The sequence below is a fragment of the Pongo pygmaeus genome, chromosome 20, assembly GCF_028885625.2.
Source record: "Pongo pygmaeus isolate AG05252 chromosome 20, NHGRI_mPonPyg2-v2.0_pri, whole genome shotgun sequence".
Taxonomy (NCBI): Eukaryota; Metazoa; Chordata; class Mammalia; order Primates; family Hominidae; genus Pongo; species Pongo pygmaeus.
Window position 1 is genome coordinate 5,006,702 of NC_072393.2, and position 25,519 is coordinate 5,032,220.

The window sequence follows — 25,519 nt, forward strand, 5'->3', positions numbered from 1 at the left end:
AGCTAGGTGGGCTGGCAGCCCTGTCCTGGGCAGCGCAGGTGCAGGTCATCGCCGTCACCCCAGACAGTCCTGTCGCAGTGCAGCTGATGCGTCCCGTGGAGGGGTCTCCAGCTCGGGGTCGGCGCCGAGGCGTCCCGTGGAGGGGTCTGCAGCTCGGGGTCGGCGCCAAGGCGTCCTGTGGAGGGGTCTGCAGCTCGGGGTCGGCGCCAAGGCGTCCCGTGGAGGGGTCTCCAGCTCGGGGTCGGCGCCGAGGCGTCCTGTGGAGGGGTCTGCAGCTCGGGGTCGGCGCCAAGGCGTCCTGTGGAGGGGTCTGCAGCTCGGGGTCGGCGCCAAGGCGTCCTGTGGAGGGGTCTGCAGCTCGGGGTCGGCGCCGGGGGCAGGGCAGGGGCAGCGTGAGGGGTGGGACGTGTTGAGCCATAGATGTCGTGTAGGCAGCTATGAGATGCTGCGCCCTCCCCACACCAGGATTGCAGCTTCTAAGGACCCCGCCCGTCCCCATCCCTGTCCACAGCAGGGCAAGCACCAGCCATGCAATGTCTGTCGCCGTCGGCCGTGGAACCGCCCGCTGGTGGCTGGCATCGTCCTCAATGTTCCGCCCTGGTTCCTGGATCGGGGGCTGGGAGTTGGCGCCGCAGCTGACGAGAGTATTCGTGATCCCCGTGGTCAGATGCTATTTGGGTTGATGATTTTATTGGACCACATATAATCATTTTCTCTTTAGGCTGGTGGCTATGTCTTCTCTCTGCCACTCTACTGTTTTACATGAGCAGACTCTAGTATCTGTTCAGGCTTTTAAAAAAGAGATGGCCTTTGGTGAAAGCTCAGTGCTGTTTAAATCAGGGGAAAGGTGGCAGATGAGCCCCCTGGGCTCCAAGGCAGCAGTGGTAGCCCACTGCGTCTGCCGGTGGCCAGAGTCCTGCAATGATGCTGCCAGCCAGGCTGCTGCACACTGAGAGCTGGGGGCCCACGAGCCTCAGTGCTGGACGCCCCCACCGCGTGGATCAGATCGCAAGGGGCTGGCCAGGGCAGGGCAGGGCCTGTTAGGAGGGAGGGGGCTGGGAGCAGCCAGGGTGGACCCCTCAACCTGGATCAGGTCACAAGGGGCTGGCCAGGGCAGGGCAGAGCCTGCTAGGAGGAGGGAGAGGGCCCGGAGCAGCCAGGTCAGACTCCTCAACCTGGGGACCCTCCCCCAGCAGCTGCAGGCTTGAGTGTGTGCAGTGCTTGTGTGCGAGCATGTCGTTTGTGTGTGTGTTTCCCTGGGAATCAGACCCTGGCAGGGGTCCCCAGTCTATAGAGTGGGTGCTATAGACCCCAGCTGCTGGCAGGCAGAGTGTGCGCCCCACCAAGGGGCAAGCTGCCAAAAAGTCAGCTTCACAGGGAGCTTGTTTTAGGAGGAGGTCCTCGTGTCACAGACTGAGGCGCACACAGGGCCGGTGTACAGTGTGGGGAATATTTTTTTTTTTTTTTTTTTTTGAGGTGGAGTTTCGCGCTGTCACCTGGGCTGGAGTGCAGTGGTGTGATCTCGGCTCACTGCAACCTCTGCCTAAGCGAGTCTCCTGCCTCAGCCTCCCTGAGTAGCTGGGACTACAGGTGCACCACCACACCTGGCTAATTTCTGTATTTTTAGTAGAGGCGGGGTTTCTCCATGTTGGCCAGGCTGGTCTCGAACTCCTGACCTCAAGTGATCCACCTGCCTCAGCCTCCCAAAGTGCTGGGATTACAAGCGTGAGCCATCACGCCTGGCCATGGTGTGGGGAATCTTCACAACCCTACCCCATCCGGACTCCTGGCAGCATGGAGTGGTGGCACCTTGGATGGGGAGCACGGTCTCAGGTCTCCACGGGCTTGGGGAACACCTGGGGTTCCTGCTGATCTCAGTGCCCCTGCCCAGACCCCAGTTTCCCACTTCCGTGCGATGTGGCATTTCTACACTTCAGTCGCTGGTGACATTGGTGGCACCTGTTGCTGTGGTGCCTCCCTGCTGGTGTTGGTGGCACGTGTTGCCATGGCGCCTGCCTGGTGGAGGAAGTGTCCCTGCGTTTCTGGGTTTGCCTTAATGGCTCAGAGAAGGCTGAGGGAAACCTGCGAATGATTTTAAACATCCCATGCTAGGAAAGGGCTTGTAAGGCCACACAGGGTGGCTTCCATCAGAATCTACACTTTAAAGAGCATGGGCTGGCGGCATGTGTGGTGTGGAGTCAGCAGGGTGGGGAGAAAAGGACGAGGCATGTGCGCCATGGCCATCGGGTGATGGGGGTGGCACCTGTTCACGAAGAAGAGTCGCCAAGGGAAGGAGGTGAGTGGTAACCAAAGCCACCAAGATGTCGATCTCACCATACACAGGATTCTTAAATATGTAGTAAAAGGCTGTAAAGCCCCACATGGCGCATCAGCCGGCCATCCAGGCTTCATGGTTTTGTTTTTTTGTGTTGTTTTTTGAGACAGAGTCTCCAAAAACTCCAGGTTGGAGTGCAGTGGTGCGATCACAGCTCACTGCAGCCTTGACCTCCTGAGATCAAGCAATCCTCCTACCTCCCTCCCAGGTAGCTGGGACTACAGGTATTGCACCACCATGCCCAGCTAATTTTTTGTAGTTTTTGTAGAGTTGGGGTCTCACTATGTTGTCCAGGCTGGCCTTGAACTCCTGAGCTCAAGGGATCCTCCTGCCTTGGCCTTCCAAAGCACTGAGATGGCAGGCATGAGCCGCCGCGCCTGGCCTGTTCAGGCCTTGGTGGAGCTGCTCCTTCGGTCCTGATGGGGAGCATTTCCCAAATGTGCCCCATGGAAAAGGCAAGGCACAGAGCAGGGACTGTAGGATGTCATTGACACGAAAAGTGGAGGACCGCTGCCCTGTGTGTCGGGAGGCTGGGGCATCAGGGCAGAGAACGCGTTGGCCACCTTCCCTTTTGTTCTTCTGGAGCTGGGTACTGGGTGCAGCGCTGGCTGTTCCAGAAAGTCTATGAGTTCTGTCTCCGTTTTGGCTCGGAGTTCTCCTGTAGGAGATGCCCAACAAGGATGATTCCCCTCTGCCACCAATGAGATGTGAACCCTCCTTCTCCTCTGAGCTCAGCAGAGCCATCGTGGACCTGGGGCCCCCAGCTTCTTTGGATCTCAGGCATGGGGGTCTCAAATGTCAGTCAGGAGCTGTCAAGCTCTGTGGAAGGTTTCTGCATGTTTGCCCGAGCCCCGCCAGGAGGGGCTTCAGAAGTGCTTGTCCAAGTGCAGCCCATGAGCCCTGCAGAGCAAGGCAGGGTGCAGAGGCAGAGGCAGACACAGCCCCTAGCTGGGCCAGGGCTGGTGGCCAAGGGGCTTCCTGCATGAGCAGTGGCAGCCTCCGTGTGTAGTACATGGTCAGTAGAAGCCCCATTAACAGCAGGGAGACTCGGCCTCTGGGGAGCGGATTTCTTTTGCAATATGTTAAAGGAAGTTCTGGCATTCAGTATGTTTTTTATTTTATTTTTTATTACAGTTTACAAAAGCACACCAGTTTCATTGGATTTCAGGCATTTTGCATGGGATCGTTATGGCTCAGAAGGCATAATCTCAGGCATTAGATTAGAGTGACAGGCTTGGGAATTCAGACCGGAGAACAGCTGCCCTGCCTGTTCCCTTGTAGGTGACTGGCAGGTCTTGCTTTATAACAGGAAGTGCTCCCATGGTGGCCCTGACTTGCCCATCCTATGGGGTTTGCTTGTGTTTCTCATTTAAAACCCCAGCAGCAGCACGAGGTTGGTCCATCTAGTTCCCCAGAAAGGTGCTGTGGACTGAAGGTCTGTGTCCCTCAGAGTCATCTGTTGAGTCCTCGTACCCCTCCCTAGGATGATGGCATTAAGAGATGGGGCCTCTGGGAGGCGACGAGGGCATGAGAGTGATGCCCTCATTGATGGGATCAGTGCCCTTATGGAAGAGCCCCCAGAGAGCTCCCTCGCCCCTTCCACCACGGGAGGACTCAGTGAGAAGATGCCAAGAATCAGGAAGTGACCCTCACCAGACACCAGACCTGCCAGTGCCCTGATCTTGGACTTCCCAGCCTCCAGAACCATAAGAAATAAGCAATTTGCTTATAAGCCCCCAGCTTATGGTATTTTGTTTCAATAATGGACTAAGACAAAAGGTTCATCACAGTCACTTCCTCACATGCCATTTCCCTCATCCTTGCCTCCGAGGAATGTGCAGGGTGGGTTTCTGAGCCTTTAGTTGCTGGTTTCTTTCCTTTTGGCAGAGATACTTTGAGGGGAACCTGGTCACGTAGAACAACCTCCGGTTCCGGTAGTGCTGGGCACACACTGGGTAGCAGTGGGCAGTGGAGGGGATTGTGGGGCACCAGAAGGCCCATTTGTTTCCTTTCTCTTTAAACATGATGAGCAGGTCTGTGCAAATCTACCCCAAAGTCCAAGGATGCTGAGAGGCCAAAGAAAGAGGCTGGCATTCAGTTTCTCTGAGAGAAACATTTAATAAGGATTTACAAAGAGAAGCCATGTCTGTGTTTTGGGTGGTGGCAGTGAGACAAGACGGTGGATCCCTGCACCATCATCCCCAGACCCAGGGCTTATATACCATAGGGAAGGGTTGTTTGGGGATGTGCAAGACAATTGAAATATGGAAACCTCAGGGCCATTTGACCAAAGGGCAGGATTTACAGTAAGTACCTGCTCTTATACAAGGAGCAGTAGATGAACTGGAAATCTCAGAGGCCTTTCCAGAATGGGGGTTAATCAGAAGCCAACATGGCAGGTTAGCATCCAAGATGGAGTTGCTTTGGCCTCCACACCTGCTGTGACCTCATTTCTGAGAGACATACCCTCCAGGGGCTTCTTAAGAAAGGAACACAGGCAGTAAAGTTTTGAGACTTTTCTCATTTGAAAACAGGGCCTGAGGGTGGCACCCTCATGGAGGAGATCAGAGCCCTTATGAAAGAGCCCCCAGAGAGCTCCCTCACCCCTTCCACCAAAGGAGGACACAGCGAGAAGGCACCATCTAAGAACCAGGAAGTGACCCTCACCAGACACCAAATCTGCCAGTGCTTTGATCTTGAACCAGCCTCCAGAACCATGAGAAATAAAGAAAGGGCAGAAATTGAAAATGAAACCAAAAACTCCACAGGATGGTTAGGCAACAAAGTAGAAGAACTTGTGCAGGAAAAGCTGCTGTCTGAGTGGCAGATAGTTTGGCTGGGTATCGAAGTCCCTTCGAAGGCCGCACCCATCCGTGGTTCTCATTCAGTGCTGCTGGCACAAAGATGCTCCTCTGATTCCTCATCCTTGGTGTGGGACCTGTTTTTCTCACTTCTGGAAGCTTATTGAACCCTCTTTGTGTCCCAAGTGTCCTGAAGTCCCCTCATTGGGTACCTGATATGTGTCTGATTTTTGTCACTTGCCCCTCCTTGGGCCTTTCCATCCATCTTTTCCAACCTTTCCCATGATTCTGGTAAACTTTCTTGAATGGTTTCATTGATTATTTGCTCTCCTGTCTTTCTTGTTTCTATTTCAGACTCCTGTCACTTGCTATTGGGCTTTCAGAACTAGTGTTCCACTTTCTTTATCTTCCCCACCTCCATTTTCTACTTTGTCTTTTTTTGTTGTTGTTGTTGTTGTTGTTGTCTTCAAGACAGGATCTCACTCTGAAATGAGACAGAGTCTCAGGCTAGAGTGCAGTGGTGCAGTCATAGCTCACTGCAGCCTCAAACTCCTAGGCTCAAGTGATCCTCCTGCCTCAGCCTCCTGTGTAGCTCGGACCACAGGTGTGTGCCACCACACTGGCTAATTTTTTGTAGAGTTGGGGTCTTGCCATGTTGCCCAGGCTAGTCTTGAACTGACCTCAAGTGATCCTCTCGCCTCGGCCTCTCAAAGTGCTGGGATTAAGGCGTGAGCCACCACACTTGGCCTCTTTGTCTTTTTTATTAATTTGTTTTCTGGAAGAGTTCCTCAACTTCCTCACTTAACCTGTCTATTGATGTGTTTTTATTGGTGTTTTTCATTTCTGCCTTTTTTTGTCCTCTGGATATTCCTTTTGTTATAAGCCGTGTTCTTTCATGATGTAGTATCTTTTATTTCTGAGGATATTGATTGATGATAGGTTTAAATTCTTTTTGAAAATGTCTTCTCTGGCCAGACACGGTGGCTCACACCTGTGATTCCAGCACTTTGGGAGGCCGAGGCGGGCGGATCACCTGAGGTCAGGAGTTCGAAACCAGCCTGGCCAACATGGTGAAACCCTGTCACTACTAAAAATACAAAAAATTAGCTGGGCGTGGCGGTGGGTGCCTATAATCCCAGCTACTCGGGAGGCTGAGGTAGGAGAATCACTTGAACCCAGGAGGCGGAAGTTGCAGTGAACCAAGGTTGCGCCATTGTGCTCCAGCCTGGGCAACAAGAGCGAGACTCCATCTCAAAAAAAAAAAAAAAAAGAAAGAAAAGAAAATATCTTCTCTGTTCTCTGTTTCTACCAGTTGTGTTTTTTTTGATTGTTTATTTTGATTTCTGGGGATCATAGTGCAGGCCCATCTCTCTGATGCTTGAGGGTGATGATCTAGTGTAATGATTACAAGTGAGGGGCTAGGTGCAGTGTCTCACGCCTGTAATGCAGCACTTTGGGAGGCTGAGGCAGGAGGATTGCTTGAGCCCAGGACTTGGAGTCTGCAGTGCGCTGCTGTGATCACGCCACCGCACTCCAGCTCCAGCCTGGGCAATAAAGTAAGACTGTCTAAAAAAAAAAAAAAACCCCAAAACCCAAAAAACCCAAGTGGGCAATGGATGCTGGTGATGGCTCGGGATGCAAGGGGTTAGTGGGGAGGGCCTCACTCGGTGCTTTACCCGGGGGAGATCCGGGTGGGCTGTGGATGCAGGGAAAGGGCGGGGAGGGCCTCACTTGGTGCTTTACCCAGGGAGATCCGGGTGGGCTGTTATGGGGGGGCCCACATCAGGCCCTTTGGGTCTCTCTCCTTGGGCCGGCCAGACTGCACAGGGAGTAGCCCTCTAGCCTCCTGCCTGGGCTCCTAAGGGTGGCACCCACATCCTCCACTGTGCCCAGTGTCCCCAGCCCAGACACCCACCTTCTCCGGCCTCCCCAGTAAATGAGCCTAGGGAGTCCAGCGAGGAGGGGCAGGCGGCCACCAGGGTGCCAGGAGGGGTCGGGTGCTCCAGCAGTCCTCACTCAGACCTCCGTTTTGAGCAACCCCACCCTTGTTTCCAGCGGACCCTGGGCTGTGAGGCGTGGGGTGTGCGCCCGCCACCACTGTCTGTGTCTCTGCTGGGAATGGCTCCCTGGTGGCCGTCGGTCTGCTCGCCATGTCCCACCCCCAGCCTGCCGTCGTCTCCTTTTCCATCCTCCCTGTCCTTGCAGATGTGTCTTCCCTAAAGGCACTTTCTCGTGGCTTCAGGAGAGAGATGGGTGGCGTGGGCTTGCCAGCCTACCAGGGCGTCACTTAGAGCCAGGAGCCGTGAGCGTGGCTTCCTTCCTGCAGTTGCCTCTGGCTGTCCAGGAGGGGCGTGGTGTTGCCTGGCAGGGAGTGGAGGCAGTGGGGACTTGTAGGGGTCCTCCCTTGAAGGGTCAGCAGACCGATGTGGAAGTCACCAAGGATGCAGGCCGGAGCCTGGGGGAAGGTGGAGCTGGACACCCCTGGGAAGTCTGGGAGAGGGGCTGAGCCTCCACAGGCCAGGGGAGCAGGGCAGGAGTGGGGCCAGGGCCAGGGCCAGGGTGGCCTCTGGGGCCCCTCCCGGTCTCTTGCTGGTCTGGTGTTGGGAGGGGTCTCGCACCACAGCAGGGAATCGAGGCCCCGGCTCCCCTCAGGCTATCCCTTCACCAGCGATGGGCGGCGGGCCACGGGGGACGGGTGATGGGTGCAGCACCCGCCCCACCCATAGGAGAGCCCTGGTCCACTGTGGCCTGTGGATGCCACCCCTGACGTCAGCGTCTCTCTCCCCACTTCCTTCCCCCGGTCTCCCTGGGAGCAGTCTCCGGGCGGTGACGAGATTTTCACGTCTGGTGCTGTGGCGATGCTAAATAATAAGATCTCCAGGTTTTATTGGGCATTAATATTTATTCCCATGAAAAGGTTAAATTTATTTCACTTTAAAGCCCTGGGGAGTGCAAGATGGAGCCAAAGTCGCCTCTCCTGGCAACGGCCCTGCCTACCACGTACCCACCTGTCCCGCACAGGCCAGTCCTGGTGATGGCCTGCAGGACAGGGCAGGATGTGTGGGGCAGTTGGTGGCACCCCCTTTTGGAAGGCACTGCTGCCAGTGGGGCCAGTGAGTATGCAGAGCCCAGGGCCAGTGTGTGCTTCCTGCAGGCACTGGGCAGTCCTGGCAACTCCTCAGCTCTCTGACCCCTTCCCCCGCTCTCTGCAGCAGGCACCACACGAGCCAATTTCGGTTGGCACGACATCCTGAAGCAGGCCTTGGGCTCTGTGGCTGCTGGCTCGGAGCCCATCGACATTCTGATTTGTATTTTTTTCATGCTTTGGAAAAAAGAAATCTATTTATCTCTGCATCGGGTCCCGCTCTGCATAACCAGAGGCAAACCAGCAGCCCCGCCCGCTTTCTCATTTTCCTGGGAAGGTAGCAGCGGGTCCTCTGAGGCCTGCGTCAGGAATATCGGGCTGTTGGATGCGTCAGTCTTCGGGGGCAGGTGACAGCTGCACTGCTTCCAGCTCTTTGGCTTGGTGTTTGGGCAACAGGTGACAGGGGCCAGCCAGCAGCAGCGGTGCTGAGGTTAGTCCAGGTCCCCTGAACTCGACGGCCATCAATCCCGGGCCTGTCATTTGCAAGCAGCTGCAGCAGCTGGTCGAGCCTCCTGCTAGACCCTCTCTCCACGCCAGGTTTTTCTTAAGGGTCTGTGATGGCATCTGTCAGTGGAGACTCACGTTAACCATGTCAGGAGGGTCCGTGTTGGAGAAGGATGGAGGGATGGCCCCGAGCCCGGGGGACCCGGCTTCTGCTCTGTGAGGCTCGCTCCACACCCTGTTCACTTCCCGATCCCCTTCCCCACCCTGCCTTGGTCCTTAAGGAGGTGACATGGGGCATGGGGGTACATGGCCACCTCCTGTAGAACCAGGGCAGGCCAGCCACCTTCTGAGTGGCTTCCGAGCTCCTGAGGCTTGGCCACCCGCACATCATGGGGTGGGTGAGGGGCAGAAGGAGGGGCCCTCCCCACGACGGCTGCCTGTAGTCTGGCCCCCCACTTTTGATCTCGGAAAAAGTGTCCTGTGGCTGCTGGGTGGGTGGCAGGGAGGCTGGCCGAATCCCTGGCCAATGAGTCCCACTGGCAGGACCCCGAGAAGCAGAGGAGCTCGCTTCAGCTGGTGTACCTCCACCCCAGCAGCAGGACGAGCAGGTGTGCCGGTGCGGCTCCTGGGCACCTGCCCCTTTCTGCTGCCGGGTCCCCTGGCTTCTCATATGTGCTTATTTTGTCTCCTGAAGCCCCTGTGAGCTGCTTCAGGGCAGGGGCCTGGCGTTGCACAGTAAAGCTACATTAATTCAGACTCATTAATTCAGAGCCTATAATAGTTCAGACATGGGAGACGTGACTCTTTTTGAGCTAAAAGTTGGAAACCGTTTTGCTCTGGGTTTTTATGGCCACAATTGCAGAACCTAATCTAAGATCAGTACCTTTTTTTTTTTTTTTTTTTTTTTCCAGCAACTAAGATCTTGGGAAATTAAAGGTCCTTAAAACATGCTTTCAATTGTGAGCCAGACAGTTCTGAACCCGGCAAAGAGCAGGCACAGGGATGCTCTGTCTTGGAAGGGGGTTTTGTCTGGGAATGCCACTTCCAGGATTCAGACCTCATGTGTGTCCCTCGGGAGCTTCCAAAATAGGACTGCTTTTAGGTGGAGCCTGTTGGAACTGATGTCAGTGAGAAAATGGACACCCTCACACCCCCCAAAAATTAGAAACAGAAGAATTCACTCCGCAGGCCATGCCTCTTCTCTTCCCCAGACCCTGGGCTGGTCTCAGCGAACCGGGGAGAACCAGAGCCTGACTCCAGGTCCCGAAGTTGTCATTTCAGGGACCTGAATTGCCTGTTTTCTCCCATGTATGAGTGTCTGGGCTCATTAAGACAACTGGGGCCGTCCCAGCCGGAATGTGCGAAGTCCGTGGGCTCGGGGAGTTTGGAGCTGGTTCAGGTGGTAAGGCCGGGAGAGTCACACCCCCTGGGCTCCGTCCAGGCAGCAGGATCCAGGTCCTCATGAGGCTGAGGTGCAGTGGGCCCCGCTCCCTGAGCTGCCCCTGAGTTCTGGGGGCAGTGTGCCCACAGTACATGGCTGGCTTGGGCTGATGGTGCAGAGGGCACAGGACCCAGAGCGGGGCAGAGCAGGAGGCCGGGACTCTCCATGCCTGGAGCCGGGCTGCTTCTCGGCAGGGGCAGTCAGAGGCCCGGAAGCCAGTGCTGGGGCATGCGCAGCTGCCACGCTCAGTGCAAACTGGGACTACTGCCCATGTCTACAACAGACACACCTGCGATCACTCCCAGAGTGTGCTGAAGCTGGTCTGTGGGACGTGGTGTTCACCCCGACGCTGTTACACTGCGAGTTACACTAGAAAAGTTACTTCATGACTTAAGTAAGGCTTCAGCAAGCTTTTTCTTTTGAGACAGGGTCTCAGTCTGTCACCCGGGCTGGAGTGCTGTGGCATGATCACAGCTCACTGCAGCCTCGACTGCCTGGGCTCAGGTGATCCTCCCATCTCAGCCTCCCAAGTAGCTAGGACAATAGGCGTGCACCACCACACTCACCTAATTTTAAAAATAAATTTTTGTAGAGACAGTGTCTCGCTATGTTGCCCAGGCTGGTTTTGAACTCCTGGCCTCAAGCAATCAGCCTCCCAAAGTGCTGCCTCAGCCTCCCAAAGTGCTGGGATTACAGGTGTGAGCCACCATTTGAGCCAGCCCAAACTTATTGTAAAGGACTTGATAGTGACTGTTTGCAGCTTTGCAGGCTGTGCAGTCCTCATCGTGAATGTTCAGCCCTGCCCTTGTAGCGTGAACACAGCTGTGGATGATACATAAACGAACGGGCCTGGCTATGTGCCAATAAAACTTTATTCACAAAAACAAGTGGCAGGCCAGATGTGGCCCATGGGCCCGCCTTAAATGATATGCCTTCTCAATAAAGAGATTTAGAGAAATAAGTAACACAGAAGTGTTTAATCCCACAATTGTAAGAACCACAGTTATTGTTTTGATGCATTTCCCTGTCTTTAGAGACCTCTGCCCATAACTAGGCTCTTGCTATATTCAGGACCGTGCATTTTGTGTTTCTTCAGGTAACAGACACATCCTGAGGACGTTTCTGTCATTGAAAGGGTCCTGTAGACCGCATCTTCCCAGCGCACGCCTCCCTGTTGTGTGTCGTTTATTTAGTCTGTCCACGATGGTTGGATGGTTTGGTTAGAGTCATTGTGTGTGTGTGCGCAAGCGTACTTGTCTTTCAATATAAAAGCAAAGGACATCTTTGAATTCCTTCCTTCCTTCCTTAGGCAAGATCGCTAGCAGGGGGAGATTAGGGACGAGCTTGCCTGGAGTGTGCAAAGATCCACGTTCCGCCCGTCGTCTGCTGCTTGGAAGAGCTGCTCAGCTCCTCCTTGCATCCTCCTGAGGCCGCCAGGGTCTGCTCCATGCTCACTGGGGGCCGATTAGGGGCCGTGATGCTGACCCACCCTCCTCTGGGGGATTCCGCAGGACCCAGCAGCCACCCAGCAGCCACCCCTCCCTCTGCTGTCGTTAGCTTTGGGCAGTGCGTGTCTCCTGCGTGCAGGAGTACTGTGAAGCCTCTACTGATTCGCTGGCAAGCGGCACTGTCCAGGCCCCCAGAGGTGCACTTGGCAGGGTGGTCAGGCTGCCCCCTGACATGAGCACTGTCCAAGAACCGGGTTCTGCTTGGTGTCTGGGGCACCAAGAGGGGTGGCCTTGCTTTGAGACTCTGCTCTGCTGGCCTTAGCTGGGAACGAGAAGAAGCTTATGGGTTCCAGCCCAGCCCAGAGCAGTGAGACCAGGATCTTAGGGTTGGGGAGAGCGGTGGGGGCAGAGAGTCTGCAGTTGGTGGGCCCAACCTGTAGATGAGAGGCTGACCCCAAGACAGGGCAACCTAGGGCCGTGACCTGCAGAGAATGCGGCATATTTGGGAACAAAGACCCTCAGTGGAGACTGGCGGTGGGACCCTGGCTTCATGCTCCACGTTCCTCACCTGAGTCCCCACCTCCTGGTCTCAGACCTCCGCCTGTCCCCAGAGGCTGCTCAGCACTGAGCGGGCACCGCCACCCTGCCTTGGCCAGATGCTCCCAGCTTCCCTGGCAGCTCTCACGGCGGCCGCGTGTATCACGCCACACGATGGGACACAGGGCCCTGGGGCGTGCTCAGGCCTTTGGGGGCCGCGCAGACCTCCTCTTGCCCTGTTTGTGCCTGATTTCTCCATCAGAAACTAATGACACAGCCAGATTCCCCCGGATGGCGCCTTCCTTATCTGTCGCGAGTGCTGACAGAGGACCACCAAGTCGGGGAGCAGGAATTGGAGCAGGTGGGGCCCGTTCCCTCCTGTCACTCCTGCACAGCCTCACAGACACCCGTGTCCCAGAGAGTGGGGAGCTAGACAGGGCTGTGGTGAGAACAGTCAGGGGCCTCACTAATGAAAATAGGCAGCGAGGTCTGCCCTGCCCGAGGACTCTGTGGTGAGGCTCCCTCCGTCCTGCTCTGAACCCTTCCCAGCCACAGTAGAACAGCCCACAGAAGTCCTCATGTGCTTGGCTCACCCTTTTCATGGGCACGTGGCTCCCACAGGCGTGCAGCCGATCAGAAGACGCCAGAGTTGGTGGCTCGCAGTGGGGGCTGGGCACGTTCAGCAGGAGGCTGCTGCTAAGGGGAGCTGGGTCTCCTCACCAGCCCTAGCGGGTTTGTCTCCCACGCTGTGGCCCTGCTGAGCCACCCAGCACTCAGAAGCGACTGTCCTGTGTCCTCGAAGGCTGTGCTTCCCTCCCCGTGACCCAGCGGCCTTGCCTCCTTCCTGCTGTCTGCTTCTTGGGTGTTCCGGCTCCCCAGCTCCCTGCAGAGCCACGTGGAGACTTGCAGGAATGCTCCCAGCCGCCACCTCCTTCCAGTCCAGCCGTGGGCAGGCTGGCACCAGCACCTTTGTCCTGGCAGTGGCATCAGCCCCCGGAGCAGGGGATGCATCTGGAGCCGGGCCAGCCCCAGCCGGGCAAGGGGGCTCAGGCCGTGCTCCAGGCCGCGGCAATGCACTCCGTGGAGCGTGTCTGCCTGTCCCCCTCCACAGGTGCACACAGGTGCTTTTTTTAATTACTTAAGGAAAAGCAATTGCAAAGCCACTCAATACAAATCCCCTAAGCTGCTGTGGATGGGGATGCCGGGGCAGTCAGCCTGTCCAGGAGTCTGAAACGCGGGCACCATCTGTGCTCCTGCCACTCCACGGCCAAATGACACCGCCAGCCTTTCTCTCCCGCGCTCTCTTTCATTAAATGAATTGAGTTTGCTGGGAATTGCCCAGCCATAAATATTCCCTCCTGCTCAGCGTGGTGGGAATCTAACTGTTCCCAAGCCCCTGCTCCTGGATCCAGCAGAAGATTCCATGTCCCCCTGGGACTGGGTAAGGTGGGGGGAGGCACGAGCTGCAGGAAATTCCACAAGAAGATTTCCGTCGTCCCCAACCCCATCAGATTTGGGGTCGTAAATATGTCAGTGTCTCCAAGCAAAGTGCGGGCCGCCTGGAAAGGTTTGTCAGGGCAAGGGAATAGTCGCATTGAATTAAGTCTTTCCCTTCCCGTTTCCTTCATCCCATTGAGCACGGGTGGTGACAGCAAGACAGGTACTTGAAATGGAAGAGTGTCTCACGATTTTTGGAAATGGGCTCTTCCTGTGCCTGTTTGATGGAGAGGCAGAAAGTTCCCTGTGGGCTTCTGAGGCTGAGATGAGGGTTGGCAGAGGTCGGGGCAGCCTGTGTCTGGCACGTGGTCCCTGGGCCTGCCTCTCCCCAGCAGGAGATGAGGTCTGTGCCCCCTTCAGAGGGAGGGGCCGTGCCTCTGCCCCCCACGCCCCGAGCTTCCGCATGGCCCTCCCCCATGCCTGTGGAGACTCCCAGAGGCTACTTTGTCCACTAGAGTCTAGACCAGGAATTTCGAAACTGCTGCCCGCGGGTCAACTCTGGCCCTAACCTCTGTTTATTAATAAAGTTTTATTGACACACAGCCACGCGCATGCATTTGCCCATCATCCGTGATGCTTTAGAGGCACGGTGCAGAGTTTCTCGAAGCTGGAAACACTTAGCGTTTGGGCCTCTGTGACAGTTGGCCAGCCCTGCCCTTTCCCCCTTCCTCTTGAGGTTGGGGTTTTTCCAGCCCCATCTCAGGCTCTTCCCAGTAGGTAAGTGACAGACCAGAGCTTCCTGGCCGCCTCCTGGGATCTGAGTGCCATGGTGGTAATCGCCGCTTGGGCATCTGGGTTCATGCCCTCTGGGGCCTGGCTTCTCTGGCCCCAAGTCCCTGAAATGTTGAGCGTCACCAGGTCACCTGCAGAACATCCTTCCCAGTGCCCAGTGTGACCAAAGTGACGCAGCAGCAGAGCCACCAAGAACAGTGACCTGGGAAGGGCTGAGGGCGTGAGAGCGGCAGGTCTGCCCGGGAGGCAGCCGGAGGGGACTTCAGCTCATCCTTGCCACTCGCTTGAGGTTCCCAAACACAAGGGGCCATCCTATTGGGTGTTTGCTCAGTTCCCGCAAGACCCCAGGCAAGCCGGCTGCAGCACGTGGCACGTTAATGTCCTTTCTTAGCCGCTGAGTCCCTGAGCCTCCCAGACCCTCAGCGTCTTCTTTGTTAACATCGGCGTCCCTCCAGCCCTGCAAGCTGGAGGCAGTCAGGTGAGGCGTGCGGGAGCCCGTGGGCCACCGTCGCCCTCGTGAGGCCTCCTGAGGAGGGGCCGTCGTCACATTCTGGGATTCCTGTTGGTTCTCTCAGCTCTTTGGGGACTACCGTTGTCTCCCTTCTTCCCAGCCCTCTTGGAATGATTGCTGTTATAAAATACTCCGTATCCATTTTTACCTACCTGGGGGCACCCGCGTCTGATAGGAGGGAGATTTATGCCTGAACCAACAGGAGGCATCTGAACCTCAGCCTCGCTGGTCTCTGGACAGCTGTGCGTGGGGCAGTGCCCAGTCCTGAACCTCAGGCCCCTCATCGAGCCGCGTCCAGCCCCCATTTCTCTTGGGTGTTTGCTCAGTGGCCGTTCCAACTCCGTGGAGGCAAACCAGGGACTCACAACGGGGCGACGCCGTTTCCTGACTTGTGATAGAAGTCCTAGAAACAGCAGGAGTGGCGGTGCACACCTGTAATCCCAGGGCTTTGGGAGACTGAGGCAAGAGGATCACTTGAACCCAGGAGTTCAAGACTAGCCTGAGCAACATAGCGAGACCCCAACTCTAAAAATTATCTTAAGGATTAGCCAGATGTTGTGGTGGGTGCCTGTAGTCCCAGCTACTTGGGAGGCTGAGGCGGGAGAATTGCTTGAACCTGAGAGGTTGAGGCTGCAGTGAGCCATGATTGCACCACTGCACTCCAGCCTGGGCGACAGAGTGAGACCCTGTCTCGAAAAGGAAAATGTTCTAGAAGCGGAAAGCCCAGCAGTGGGATGGGGTGTGGGAGGCCTGGGCCGTGGGCCCTCCCTGCTCTGGGGTGGGGTGTGTGGAGCCGGCCGTCCAAGTGCGGTGCGAGGGCTCAGGCGCCTGTCTCCTGCCACAGTGCACGTGCCGGAAGGACATGGTCAAGATCTCCATGGACGTGTTCGTGCGCATCCTGCAGCCCGAGCGCTACGAGCTGTGGAAGCAGGGCAAGGACCTCACGGTGCTGGACCACACGCGGCCCACAGCGCTCACCAGCCCTGAGCTGAGCTCCTGGAGTGCATCCCGGGCCTCGCTGAAGGCCAAGCTCCTCCGCAGGTGAGTTGCCAAGGGACTGCCGCGTGACTGGCCCAGCATGACGGAGGGTGGTCCTGCTGTGTGGCCCAGGCCCCTTCTCACTGGCAGGGGCTCCGGGCTGTGTCCCACTCCTCCCTTTCTTCCTATTCCCGCCCCGCCTCCTCTTTCATCCTCCTCCTCCTGTTCTGTTTCTCCTCGAGTCTGAGGCACAGTGTTTTCTCGAGGCCGCGCCTTGCTGGGGTGGGTGGGGCCTGCTCTGGCGGGCAGTGTCTGTGCCGTTCATACCCGCGGGCTCCCTATACTCCCTGTCATGTGCCCGCCAGGAGGCTGACCCTGGGCGGCCCCAGGCCCCTTGCTATTGCCTCAGCAGAGTCACCAGCTACATGGCTCCCTGTCCCTCTCACTCACCGCATTTCTGCTGTCCGGCTACTCGGGCCCCTCCCTGGCGCTGAGAGCAGGCGGGTCCCCTGCAAGGACTCACGGGGCATCAGGTGGGGCTGCTTGGATTTGAGATCGTGGAGAGGATTGCAGAAGGCCGGCCCCTGGCATGACCCTGGATGCCCTCCTCCCACTCAGAACCCCTCCCTGCGCATCGGGGTCCCCACTGCCTCACAGACCCTCCCAGCCAGGTATCTGGTGTCCGCCTGGAGGAGAGTGCAAAGCATCTGCAGCCTCTTGGCTTCCTACTGCAAGGGGCTGTGGGGACACGGAGGCAGGTCCCGGCCAAGGAGGAGATCCACTTCATGCCCAGAGTGAAGGCGAGCGCCGGCCTCCCCAGCCCCTCCTGTGGGAAGCGTCCAGGCTTCCAGGGCTCTGAGCTGCCCTCGGCACAGTTGTCGACAGATCTCATTCCTGTTTGGTGCCCAAGGAACATTCAGGGAGCCCCTGAGCACGAGCTGGAGCCGGGAGGGACGGCACAGAGTGGGCTCAGCCGACTCCTCCTGGGAAGGGCCAGAGAGCAAACATTTGTGACTTGGCAACTTTGCAGGCCAGACCTCCTGTGTCTCGACGTCTCGACTCCGCGTGGCAACTCAAGACCCCTGCAGATGACAGACAGAGAAGAAATACATGTGGCTGTGTCCGTGAAGCTTTGTTTACCGACCCTGAAATGCGGATCTCATGATTTTCACTTGCTACCAAATACGATAATTGTTCTGTTTTCAGCCGCTTAAAAATGTGAACATTGGCCAGGCACGGTCGCTCACACCTGTAATCTCTGCACTTTGGAGGCCAAGGAGGGAGGATTGCTTGAGTCCAGGGGTTTGAGACCAGCCTGGGCAACATATTGAGATGCCATCTCTACAAAAAATTTACAAATTAGCTGGGTGTGGTGGTGTGCTCCTGTGGTCCCAACTACTCAGAAGGCTGAGGCAGGAAGATCACTTAAGCCCAGGAGGTCAAGGCTGCAGCGAGCCGAGATCGTACCACTGCACTCCAGCCTGAAAGACAGAGCAAGACCTTGTCTCTCCAGGAAAACAAACAAACAAACAAACAAAAAAATGTAAACACTATTCCTAGCTTGTGGGTCGTACCCAGATAGACTGCTGGCAGGTCTGGTCTTTGAGCCAACAGTGGTGGCCCTGGTGTGGGGGGCAACCTCCCCCTTCCCTTTGAGCAGTGGCCTTCCCTCTGCAGCCATCCAGTCTCTGCTGCCTTGCTCTTGTCCCAGCTGGCGATGGATGGTGCCCACTCGAGACCCAGCCACTGAGCACCAACGTTGGGGGCGACTCAGCCTTGGCCCCCCACCACGCTCTGCAGAAACAGGCCTTGGAACTGGTTTCTGAAAAGTCACTTCTGGTCCAGAACCTTCTCCTCTAACTGGGTGCCTTCTTTTTCAACACGTCCATCTGTCTGTGAGTCTGGGACTCCTGGGCGGTCTGGGCATCTGTCTCGGCCTCCTCTGTCTTCCCCACCTCGCGGCCTCTCTCGGAGAATGTTCCCTCTGCCCCGAGTGTTTTCACAGCCCTTCCTGACAGCCCTGCCAAGGTGAATCTGTCTCTTCTGCTCTTGTTATCTGTCCTTTTGATTTCCTGCCTCCTGTGTGCTCCTCATGAAGAGCTGCCTCCTGGTGAGGCTACTCCAGGCGGCCCCCGCAGCACAGAGCTCGTGCACCCCAGCTCCCAGGCCCAGCCAGACGTGCTATTTGCATAATGGTTAATTGATTGTGGCTCAGGCTAATTGGTCAACAGAGCGGATTGCCAATAAACCGGCGCCACGTTCCAGGAGTGGAATGGGACTAGAGGCCGTATAAATTGCCTGCCAGGAGGAGATGTGGAAGCCTCTGCGCTCACTGCTGCTCGGAACCTTCTTTGCACACAGGAAGTGGACCCCCCAGAACCAGCCCTTGCATGGCCTGGCCTCCCTGCTCCAGCCGCCCCCTCACTTCTAGTCACGACCTGCTCCTCCCAGGAGCCCCCTCCCACCCTCTCCTGCGCTGCCATCCTGGGGGCTGCCTTCACCCAGCAGCGAGCCTGAATAACAAATGAAGTCAGCTTCCCAAGGATATAATTTTCTTTAAAGCCTTCAGTATGTAAAACAAGGCTGATTCACTTTTTTTTTTTTTTTTTTAAAGTCATGGGGGGTGCTTTTCTCTGGAGACGCAGATGGGTGATTCACGTTTCAAAGCCCAAGCTGCCCCTCCTTCCACCTGGGAGGTGGTCGGTTCCCCCCTGAGCAGTGCCCTCTCCATGTGGCCTGCCTTTTCCCCTGAGCCAGGCTCCCTCCCTGAGGGCATATCCTGGGGCCAGGGCAGCCCTGTCTGAGCATCTGTGGCTCAGGCTGGATCGGGAGACACAGTGGACTGGCTCTGTCTCCCAGACAAGGGTCTTGTGGACACAGGCGGGATCCTTCTCTGGTTGGGGGAGCATCCTGGGCCCTGCAGGGTGATGAGCAGTATCCCTGGCCTCCAACCACTCCATGCCAGGAGCTCCCCAAGTCGTGACAACCACAGATGTCCCCAGACATCGCCCAGTCCCCCAGGTGGGAACCCCTGCCCTAGACCAAGGGATGGCGTCAGGGTGGGCGCCATGCCCTCGCTGCCGTGCAGTCCAGCCTTCCCTGCCCTCGGCGTGGCTGTGGGACGGCCCCCATGTGTTTACCAGGTACCCCGTGGGGTGCGGATGGTTCGGCACAGCTGCCTGAGCTCAGAGGACGCGGCCTACTCCCCGCTCGCCACCTTACATGGGTCTCTTCCGGAACTAAATCTCTTTGGGCGAGCATTGGGGGCTGTTTGTATTCTTCGCCCTGATGGATGGGTTGCCTAAAACTGCAGCCTGGCTCCTGGCGGGTGCCCTCAGCCTCCCCACTTCCGGTGGCGCTGTGCGTTCTGGTGCCCTGCCTGAGCCGGAGCCCTCACAGTGCTCTGTGGCACCCATGCGGCGCTCCTCCATGCAAACTCTTTCCACGCCAGAAGCGCCATGTGCATGTGCTCCAGCAGGTACGTGCTCCCTGCAGGACATCTGTGCACCCGCCTCACCACAGCCTCCCTGGCCCACTGCTGCTCTGTGAGCCCGGCTGGGCCCAGGCCTCGTCTCCCCTACCCCTCCGAGCTCTGTGCTGCCTGTCCCCTCCTGCTCTGCCTTGGCCTGTCGCCCCTGCACCAGTGCAGGACACCACCACACCTCTGGCCCCAACTCCTGCCAGGGCTGCCACACCCCAGCTGCATTCCTGAGCCCTCCCCACCAACAGGGACCTCAGCCCTCAGGGACAGAACTTCAGGAGCACAGGGACCTGCCAGCCCCTGCAGGGAGTGCACAGCCTCAGGGACTCACTCGCCGTCTCTTGTCTCTTTCCTAGAGCTGCCCTTCATTTTCTCAAAGGTGAAATTCCTCAGCACAGGGTCTAGTCTTCGGGGCGGGGAGCACTGGGCCACTTTGGGTGGGGGTGGGCGGCTCTGAGGGCTCATCCTGGGGCCAACCTCCCAGTCCTCCCAGCCCTGTGAGAAGCCCGGAGCCAGCGCGGCACTGAGAGCTGATGGTCCCACTCTGGGTGCTGCAGGTGCCCCGTGTTACTGAGTGACAGGGCCAGAGGCCGTCCACCCCGTCTCCTGCCATACAAGCTGCAAAGAACACCTGCTTCCCCCTTGGAAATACTAGTGCAGTTATCTGGACTACGCCCCGACATGTGGCTCATAAGAATGAGCCCGGGGCGTCCAGTTAAGCCTGGCAGGCTAAGTGCTTATTTATCTCCACTCTCTCCTGAAACGCTAGAGAGTGAAGTGCAGAGAACAGGAGAGGGGGTAGTGGCAGCTGAGCACGTCTCCAGGCTTTGAAAAGCAGGGAAGGGTGGGCAGGAGACCCCATGGGCCGGCGACCTGGAGGACAGCCAGCAGGGAGCAGCTGGGCTGCACCACGGGGCCGCAGAAGGACACAGCGGGCAGACATGGGCAGCCCCTGGGGGTGGTGGGGGGATGCGGGGGCAACCAGCAGAAGACAGTGGGTGGCTCTGGGCAGAAGGGAGGCGCCTTCCTGGGGTGGGCAGTGGGGCCCAGCTGCCAACTGCACATCCCCCCCACCCCCAAGGCCAGGAGAGACAATAGAGGAGGTGGGGGTCCTTTGCCAGAGAACAAAGGGGCCCAGTGGAGCAGAGCCACATATGCTGATACTGGGGCTCTCCTAAAGTCACAGGCTCCTGCCCTCAGCAGCCCCTGCCGCTGCCTTCACCAGGCCCAGCTCACACATGGCACCGTGCACAGAGGGATCAACGGCCAGGGGGCCCAACACGTTGGAGGCCGCGCTCCCATGGCAAAGGCAAACACAGCAAAGAAGGGCAGAGCTCCGAGGAAAGAGGATGCAGTGAGTGCAGGGCGCTGGAGCGGGCCGGGACTTTGCGTTATGGAAGAAGAGCCATTGCTGTGAAGAAGAAACATTCCAGGAACGAGTGGCTCTCGGATGTTACCATCTAGAGAAGAGACAAGCCCACAGTGGATTGGGAGGCCCTTGAAGAAGCCCCTCCCACAGCACTGACAGACAGAGCTAGAAGATAGGAAGGATCAGGAAGTCAGAGGCATAGTCCAGGAAATCTAGCCCCTGATAGGAGTTTCAGAAAAAGAGAAAAGAAAGTGTCCTGGGACCCAAAGACTTTGCATTTCCAGGTTAAAAAGTCCGCCGGAAAGTCCACCCAAGAATGGAAATTACCCAAACCACAATGCATTGCTGTGAAATTTCACAACTCCTGGATTAAACAAAGGCCCTGAAAGCTTCCAGAGCAAGCAGATCACATAAACAGCTCACCAGACTGGGGCTGGGCATGGTAGCTCACGCCTGTGATCCCAGCACTGTGGGAGGCCAAGGCAGGAGGATCACTTGAGGCCAAGAGTTCGAGGTCAGCCTGGGCAACATAGCAAGACCATGTCTCTTAAAAAAAAAAAAAAAAAAAAAAAGAACAGGAGATCCTATTAGCATTGGATTTACAGTTATAACGCCACAAGCTAAAAGACAAAGGAAAAAGGCCTTCAAAAGTCAGAAGAGGAATAATTCTCCCCAAATCTTTTACCTAGCCAAATTGTCAAGAAATGTGTGAGGGGAATAAGGATCTTTTTAGACACACAGAGTCTCATATTCCACCTCCTTTCTCAGGAAGCTGCTTCAGGATGTGCTCCAGCTAAACAAGGATGTAAACTGAGAAAGCCATGGGGTTGAGGAAACAAGATCTAACCCAGGAGAGTCAAGGGGAGTCTCAAGATCATGGGAGAAGGAACCAAGACCCCCAGGGGTGTCATGGAGAGAAGGGGACACCCTGCATAGGAGACCACAGCAGGAGTTAAAGAGCAATGGCAGGGAGCTCAGAGATACCAAGGAAGCTAGGCATCCAAAGCAGGAGGCCAGTTCCAGACCCCAGGGTGGGGGCAGGGAATGCGGCCTGAGTTGCTCTGTGGCTCATGGATGCACAATGTTTATGGGGTGTAAAAGCATAAACGTGGAATTTGGCTGCAATGGAAGACGGTGGCAGGTGCAGGGAGAGAAGGGGACAGTCAGGGAGGTGAGCAAGGATGGCCACACCCTCAGCACCTGTGCCAGGAGCCAGACCCAGAAACAAGCTTCGGGTGCAGAAACATGCAAAGGGGGATGAAGGCGTCAGGGTCGGGAAGAGGTGTGCTCTTAGGACCCCACAGATGCCCCAAGTGATGGCTGCCCTTCTGCCGTGGGCTGTGCCCCCCTTGCTGTGTCTGTGCAATGAGCCCTACCCAGTTCCATGTAGTGTGGGACCCAGGGGTCTCAGCCTGGCACTGTGGCAGGTAGGAAAGGGCTGGGCTGCAAAGATGAGGCCCCAGAGCTCTGGTTGGGCACCAGGACAGTTCTGGGGCCCTCTGGGGCAGACACAGTAAGGCTTGAAGGCCGTGGGGGTGCCCCCGGAAGGCTGTAGCAGGGGAGGGCCATGGTCAGAAGCGACCTTTAGGGTGGGTTTTCAGGATGGGGGTGGAGGGAGGGACTGCAGTGGATGGGAGAAGGGGCTGTGGAGCTGGGGGCAGCCGAGGCCAGGTGAGTGGCATGGGAGGGTGCCCTTCTGCTGGTGCTGTCTGGGACCAGGGCAGGTCCACTGTGGGATCCCGGCCCTACAGCCCTGGGGCATTCCCAGACCAGGAGGGAAGCCCACCTTGGGATGACAGTGGTGACAAGAGCCAGTTGCACCCCAGCGCCGGTCTGAAGCTTCCTCCTCCTCAGCCTGCTGTCTCCACGTGGGGCAGGCACCCAGCATTTCCCCAGCCCCTGAGCGGAGCCTGAGGCTGCCTGCCCGGAGCTGTCCTTGGGCTGCTGTTGTGGAGAACGTTCTCTGGAGGGCGGGGGCCGCTCCCGTGTCTCCCACCCACCTCCTGCTCCCTGTGTTAGTGACTCTGGCCGCACGCCTGCCCCTGCCTGCCTCCCACCCCCGCCCGGCCGCCCCACAGCGACCTTGTGTGCACCATGCTGTGTGATGCCATGCCTCTGGTCCACCCGCTTTCTGCCTTGAGTCATTGTGGTGGGCCATGCTGCAGACATCGGGGAGCACTGATTCTAGCGAGTTAGGCAGCTGAGGAACAAGGAGGGCCGGCAGTGACTAGTGTTCTAGGAAGGCTTCCTGGAGGAGGCGCCCCAGAAGCCAGCATGGAGCACAGGGCGGGCAGAGTGGCTGGGAGCAGCGGTGGGCAGGGGTCAGGTCCAAGTGTCCTGAGGGAGCATGGGCTGCTGCCGGCCCATGTGACAGCCTGGCTCAGGCAGAGGTGAGGAGGTCCTGGTGACAGAAGCCCCGCCAGCGGGCCCACCCCACCCCCGTCAGATGAGCCTGCCCCACCCTGGTGACCACTTGGTCCTTGGAGGGGCAGCTGCCACAGGGACCCCCGTGGGATTGAGGTGTCCGAGTCTGAGCCCACGGGGACAGGGGACACGGGAAGCACCCAGAAGCCGCAGCCGGCATTGGCGATTGTCCCGGAAACACTGGCGCTCCCAGCTCTGCCTGACTGCTGGTGGGCTTGACGTGGCTGGATCTCAACTGGGTAAGGGGAGAAAGGCCACTGGGGAGCCGGGCTGTGCGGCCTCGAGCTCATGGCCTAGTGAGGCCCCTGGCCAGGCCAGGGCTTAGGGCAGCTACAGGAGGTGGGCCTGGAGGAGGTGCAGATATCACATGCCCGGGGGAGGCACTAGTGACCAGCCAGGCCTCGGCTTCTCCGCACTCCCGGCTTCTGCCTGAGCTCCCTGGGAGCCACCCCCTCCGCATCTCCAAAAAGCTTTTGCTTCCTTCCTGGAAAGACCCTGGAGGTCCCTGGGGGAACCTGGTGTGAGGCGCTGGCCGCTCAGCTGCAGGTTCACCTGGCTGTCACTTTTCCTCCCTTTTTCAGCCCCCCTCTCTCTCATTTCTAAGAAGTTCTAGCTCAGCCAAGCCTGTAAATCTCAGGTTGAATCCCTTACTTAGGGCTGGTGTGCAGGGACCGGGACCTCCCCGATGTACCCCGGGATTGTGGGTGTCCAGGCATGCAGGATGCACCTCCTCTTGGCCCATGCCTGCCCTGTGAGCAGATCCTGGGCTCAGGGTGCAGAGGAGGCCCTGGCAGGCCCTGGGGTGTGGGCACAGGTCAGAGCAGCAGAGTGTGAGCTGGGGCTCCCATGCGCCTCACGGGCTGCAGAGAGAGGACCCAGGGAGTCGGGGACAGAGCCAGGTGCCCAGGACCAGGCGTCCTGGGGAGTTGAGCAGAAGTCCTAGAGAAAAAAACCCATGAAATTTACATTCTAGACAAATTAGTCTGAAAGAAAACAGACACTGGAGAAAGACTGAGGAGGAGAGGAAACCAAGTCTAGAAAGGAAGAAAGAGCAGACCAAAAGGCCGGGGCTGTCGTAAGTGTCTTTTTCGTTCCGTTTGTCGTCTAGGCATTTTCCATGAGCTGCTGTTTCCCTCAGAGCTCACACTCCCTGTGTCTCTGTCCCGTGGCACACGCGGCTCCTGCCACCCCGACCCGCCCGTCCTCCCACCTGGTGTCAGTCGGCTTCCCATCTCCAGCTGTCATCAGCGTCCCCTGCTTGACACCGTCCCCACTGTGTCCATTGCCCCGTCTCCCTTTGGTCTCTCCTCCCAACACAGCTCCTGCCCCGCAAGAGCAGAACCCCACCCAGGGTTCCCTTTAGTCCCGGCCTGCAGCCAGGAGGCCCCCTGCTCATGGAGCACTCTTCTGGGGATGGGCGGGGGCTGCGTGCTGCCGGACAGAGTGCACAGACCTGGGGCTCTTCCCTCCCTGGTCTCCCCTCCTGCCTGATAAACCTCCCTCTCCAGGTCTCACCGGAAACGGAGCCAGCCCAAGAAGCCGAAGCCCGAAGACCCCAAGTCCCCTGGGGAGGGTACGGCTGGGGCGGCGCTCCTAGAGGAGGCTGGGGGCAGCGTGAAGGAGGAGGCCGGGCCGGAGGCTGACCCCGAGGAGGAGGAGGAGGAGCCGCAGCCACTGCCACACGGCCGGGAGGCCGAGGGCGCAGAAGGTCAGTCCCTGCCAGGCCAGGCCAGGCCTGGCACCGCTGTTTTCCCACCCCCGTGAGCAAGCATCTCCTAGAAGGAACCAGTGCCTGCTGCAGCCAGAGTCCCCACTTTGTAAGAATCCGATTCAGTGGCTTTCTTGCCAGGGTGGGGCATTTCGTGAAAATAGACATCGTAAGGTGGAGGCCGTAAGAAAAGTGCTTCCTTCCCCAGAATTGAGCAGTTACGAGAGGCCAGGTGCAGTGGCTCCCACCTGTAATCCTAGCACTTTGGGAGGCCAAGGTGGCAGGATCACTTGAGCCCAGGAGTTTGAGACCCTGTTTCTACTTAGGATATAAAAAAATTTAACCAGGCTTGGTGGCTTGCACCTATAGTCCCAGCTACTTGGGAAGCTGAGGTGGGAGGTCGAGGCTATAGTGAGCCATGTTTGCACCACTGCATTCCAACCTGGGCAACAGAGCAAGACCCAGTATCACAAAAACAATAATAATAATAAAATAAAAGACCGGGATGCTGTATATGGCCCAGATGCTGGAACGCGCCTACAGCGGCCATGGCCACTTGTGAGCAGAGGGCGGGTCCTGACTGTGAGCTGGGGCTCCCGTGAGCAGGTCTCCCACCTGCCCTCGGGCCTCCCCACTCTTCCGGGGCTGGCAAGATGGGGCAGCCACCT

The 25,519-nt window shown here is 57.6% G+C and overlaps 1 protein-coding gene across 5 annotated transcripts in view; it reads left to right on the plus strand.

Moving 5' to 3' along the window:
* KDM4B (lysine demethylase 4B) overlaps positions 1–25,519 on the plus strand; it is a 184,540-nt gene that overhangs the window by 124,210 nt on the left and 34,811 nt on the right. For 3 of the 5 annotated variants that reach the window (XM_054462795.2, XM_063657995.1, XM_054462797.2), the window contains 3 exons: positions 15,736–15,932; positions 24,117–24,218; positions 24,652–24,851. In XM_054462795.2, the coding sequence (XP_054318770.1) occupies positions 15,736–15,932; positions 24,117–24,218; positions 24,652–24,851 (499 nt within the window). Of the gene's footprint in view, positions 1–15,735; positions 15,933–16,899; positions 19,811–24,116; positions 24,219–24,651; positions 24,852–25,519 lie in introns of those variants that run through there. The other 2 variants (XM_054462796.2, XM_054462800.2) reach the window with 2 other exon arrangements.